The sequence below is a fragment of the Chenopodium album genome, chromosome 6, assembly GCF_948465745.1.
Source record: "Chenopodium album chromosome 6, dcCheAlbu1.1, whole genome shotgun sequence".
Taxonomy (NCBI): Eukaryota; Viridiplantae; Streptophyta; class Magnoliopsida; order Caryophyllales; family Amaranthaceae; genus Chenopodium; species Chenopodium album.
In genome coordinates, this window is record NC_137839.1 from 15,648,720 (window position 1) to 15,653,932 (window position 5,213).

General features: G+C 35.4%; 1 protein-coding gene across 1 annotated transcript; it reads left to right on the forward strand.

The window, feature by feature from the left end:
- Positions 1-2,274: 2,274 nt before the first annotated feature.
- LOC145634651 (uncharacterized) lies at positions 2,275-3,378 on the forward strand. The gene has a single exon (XM_081686055.1). The coding sequence runs from the start codon at positions 2,381-2,383 to the stop codon at positions 3,152-3,154; it is 774 nt and encodes a 257-aa protein (XP_081542181.1). The 5' UTR covers positions 2,275-2,380; the 3' UTR covers positions 3,155-3,378.
- The last annotated feature ends 1,835 nt before the right edge of the window (positions 3,379-5,213 follow it).

Genomic DNA, 5,213 nt, shown 5'->3' on the forward strand with positions numbered 1-5,213 from the left:
CGTAGTTCACCATAGCTGTCCTTTACAGATAACACTTGTATATACTATAACTCGTATATTTCCCACTAGTAGCCACTAACCTTCGGATTGATAATATAAACAAGATTCGATTCCAAGTCTTCTCTACTATCATCAAGATTATAACAGACTAAACTACTGTTTTTCGTTATACTATCTGTAGCATGCACAATTGCACAAATAGTATGTACTATGTAGCTCATCATAGCTGTCAAAATATAGCTGAAGACAGTAGCATCAGATAAACTCCAACTCATAGAATGGTATTCCTAAATAAAACTACATTAAAAAATCATACGTACCCAAATAAAAGTAGCTTGATTCCAAACAATGATGAGAATAAATGTTACTGCAGCAGATAGTTGTTCTGAAATTTGAGCACACTAATTTCTTACAAGCCCATCACTCTGGATCATGAGCTACCCAGTGCAGACATGAACTCATGGTATAACTGATTTAAAACATTAGTTTATGCACACATCCTTTAATTTATACCGCCTCGCTCCACTTTTTTAAATCGGCTGTTTTTAATTTTAATTAAACGTCTTATTTACATTTTAGGACGTGCTCTTTTTGTTTGTTTTATTATTATTATTATTATTTTTTTCTTTTAATGTTTAGAGAGCTGTAAAGGCAGGTGATGAGAATTGATCTCAAGATCTCTTGACCACTTGAGTTATCTCTCCATCTCTTATTATTATTATTATTATTATTATTATTATTATTATTATTATTATTATTATTATTATTATTATAAAATTAAAAAACCTACAAATTCAATCAATTTACAAGAAATTGGTAGGGAGCCGAGATACAATCTGGGCTCCCACCCCTCTAGCTATAGCGAACCCGATCCTACTGAAGATGTGAGCAGCTGCACGAGCACCAATATCACGAGTCTTAGCGAACGCCTGAACCCGCTTCAGCAACGCAATAGCATCCTTGTCTAATTCCCCTAATGAAGAAAAGGAGAAAGGAAGAAAACCATAGCCATTAGCCCTGCAACGTGCCCCATATTTGTCCCGCTTCCGCTGAGCCGTCGCCGACACAACACGACCAGGAACGAAGTCAGACAACCCCGAATGAGTCAAAGGTGAAGACCTCGACACATACATCACGTCCTCTATCCCAGGAATAAAGCAACACATCTGCTGGTCGTAGCGCCCCCTCGTTCCCACCAGTCAACCCAACGTTGACCTCCTTTCGAGCAGAAATCCCAGACCGAAAACAAATATCAACAAGGGTGTCATGAACAACGTTGTGCCGATGTTTAATACCTACTATCCCAGCACAAGATACTGCATGATCCCCATAAATATTTCCATCAAAAACCCTTGAGCAAGTAGAACACGGTGTTGAAACGGAGAACAATGGAACACCCAATTGATAGCAAAGAACACAACGGTAAGTCTTACCATTCATAGTCTGACCCAAACCCGATATCGGGACCGTTCGCAACCAGGCCGAAGAGTGATTCCCCTGTTTTTTAAATGTTTTTTTTTTTAATTTCTTTAACAAATTAAATCTCGTACATTAAATTAAATTTTACTTCATCTGACTAACTCATTGCTAACCTAAAACTTGGTGGACAATCAAAGTGTAACATTTATTAAAATGAGAAACTATGCGACATTTATTTGAGTAAAAAATATTTTAGGATATGAGATTAGATTTTCTATGGCCCACAACTTTTAATTTTATGTAAACTTCTTGCTATAAACTAAGCACACCAAATTTCCACTTGACTCCCCTTATGGTAGCAAGTTTGCAGGCTAACCACCATCATATTATTTTCCAAGTTCAATTTATCAAAAAAATTAATATTCCACCTCTATTATATATTCTAGCAAGATAAGATAAAATCTTTAATTTAATTATTTAATATAAAAAAACAAACAAATTAATTCCACACTCAACAACTTTGTGATAATGTAAAAGTGAATGCTTTTTTCTGAGGGAGCATTTAATTAAAAATAATTCAATTATTTTCAAGATATATTAAAATATTATTTTTTAAAACAAGAGATATTATAAAATATTTACAACTTGTAACATTTTAATTTATAATGGTTTCTTTATATATATCATTTCCTTATTAAGTGAATACTGTTCTAGAAAATCAGTGTGATATTTTTTTTTATATATCACTCTTATCTTCCTTTCTTCACTGAAAATTCTGATACAAACTCTCAGTCTACACTCTCTTCACTTTGCCTTCCCCATTCCCTGCTTTCGCTTCGGCTTTCGGCTTTCGCCATTCGCCATTCGCCAAGTTAAATTTTACTAGCTCAATTCCCTAGAGAGCGAGCGTACACTTACCCTTTATACTATAAAAGTTATTTTGCGAGCTAATATTATAGAGATGGACATTGACCTATTTAAGTCCACCCCAGATGACCAAATTGAGATGATGCTTATGACGATGCACATGGATAAACCCGGCGCAACATCCGGGAACGAAGGAGGCGGCAGTCTCCCCTACGACGACAACACTCCAATGATGTCGTTTAACGGGGGTGGGAGCTTGCCTCAGCATTTTAACTCACCAGCTTTCGTAACTGATCCACAAACAACTATATCTTTCTCCAACAACAACAACAATAATAATAATAACAATTCTTTGTTACCGAGTTTGTTCCCTTCTTATAGCAACGACAGCAATGAGAACAACGGAACATCATCGTCGCCATCACAGAAGCAAACATCAATGGCTGCAATGCGAGAGATGATATTCAGGATAGCAGCTATGCAACCGATCTACATCGACCCTGAAGCAGTGAAGCCCCCGAAAAGGCGGAACGTTAGGATATCGAAAGACCCTCAGAGTATAGCTGCTCGGCATAGGAGGGAGAGGATCAGCGAGAGGATAAGGATCCTGCAGAGACTCGTCCCTGGTGGTACAAAAATGGACACTGCTTCGATGTTAGACGAAGCGATTCACTATGTCAAGTTCTTGAAGAGTCAAGTGCAAACCCTCGAACGATCTGCCATCAACAACAACAACCGCCCCGTTCCCCCACCGGTATCCACGGGGATAGGTTACCCCAGTGGATATTCTTTTGCTGGTCATCAGCTCCACCATATGAATGCTGCACCTCATCACAATGTACAACAGTACTCGGATTCGGATGCATAAGATTTAATTGACATAACATTATAGATCGGCGATGATAGCTCGTCGTTGAACGGGCCTTAGCTTTTTTTTCATTCATTAGTACATGTATCAAGTTCAACATACAATGTCTGTATCTTGGAATAATCTAATTACACTAGATGATGCATTCATTCATAGCAAATGTAACAAGTTTCCCAATAACACAAGTTGTTGTCTACATACAATGGTTATAGAATTAGACTGTATAAATTATTATAGCTTCAATTCATTTCAAATTATACTCCGTAACATATAATCCATCTCATATATAATTACCAAATCATTCAACCTAATACCAAAGTAATTACGAATAGCAAAAAAACTCGAACATTCAAAGAACAGTTACAAGTGACAAGAACAGGCGTTTATAACCGGTGATGCATCTAAATTGAAACTTTCTTTTTTGAGTAAATGACCATCTAAAAAAACGGAGGAAGTAATAATTATCGACCATTTTTGATATGTTGGCATACCTAGCTTTCACATAATAGTGCAAACGATTGTTCGTGAGCATACATGTATTTACAATCGGTACAATGTATCTTTGGTGCTAGGCCCAACCTTAGCTTCAAATCATAGGAAAACAAATTAATATGCACGACCATCTAATATATGGGAATTCCTGGACCAAGGGAATTCTACAACCTTTTTTGGTATGTATATATCAATAATTAATTAGGGAAAAATGAGTGGCAATTAGAGGACAGGAAAACAATATAAAAAAATAGTTGAAACTATTTTCACTCTTGAATTGAGTCCACTAATTTACGGCTACTTCTAACATTTATTCTTCACATAATAGAGAGAAATAGGATTGTAATTTAGAGACGGGGGAGTACGTGTATAATACTGTAATGTTTTGATTTCTCTCGTTTCAATAATGCGTAAAATTTTGTGCACAAGAGATACGAGAAGGTTTTGTTGGAACAGGATCCACCTGGACTATCTTAAGCGGATTTTGGGTGTAGAAACAATTGTTCACTTAGACAACACCACAGAAATAACTATTAGTCTAATGGTAAGGATTATATCTTACAAACTCGCACATGTCATGGTAGTTGGGGGCACTTTGGTAGCGGGGTTACCAAGCTCTCAAGTCAAGAGGGCTTGTTCGCTAATTTTGATCAGATTGACCAGTGCGAGGTTTCATTCCAATAGGCAATTCAACAACACTTTCTAGGTATATCCCTAACCTTGAAAATCACATTCTCCAAGTTAAAAGAGTACGAGTAACATGCTTATAAATATTACACCAAAAAAAACCAAACAAGTATATAACATTAAAACCTGATTATACACAAACGGATACTTGTTTTATCCCAATTACTCCATTTATATGCAGGTTTAATCTTCAAATTAACTCTTAATTTTTCACAAATCAATATCAAAACTACTGAACTGTAAATTTGACCATTACAAAAAGACAAACTCGTTCAATCAATTGCCTTCAAATTAAAAAAAAAAAAAAAAAAAAAAAAAACAGGATCATAATACAGTAGAATTGAATGCGGTACTCGATCGATACTTACCGCTTGGAAGAAGAAACATGTGAAAATTGAAGAAAATCCGACTTGTTTTTGGGCAGAAAAAAACATAATTAAGGAAGACGCAGAAAGACGTAATTATAATAGAAAACCCAAGTTATTTGATGACTCATCTTCTTTTTCTCCATGGTGCACAAATGTCAATAATCTCTCACCAGTCATGACTCATCTCTATCAATTGTAGTGTAGTCTATTTATTTTTTAAACACTTTCACTCGAGTTTTATATGATTAAGTTCAATTTGATAAAATAATTTATACATATAGGAGGAGTTTGGTTTGTGTATTTTTAGAATTGGAAACAGATTAGATTAAACCTATATCCTTGCCGTACGTTTGGTTTGAGGTATGATAAAAATTATCATTACATAAGGGTAAATGGGTAATCATTACCCCATATTTGTTACCTCTTAAAAAATTGGGGTAACAAATATCTTTACCTTCCCGTAAACAAATACCCTTTTATGGTTAAACCAAACAAATGAAAAGGTAATAAGT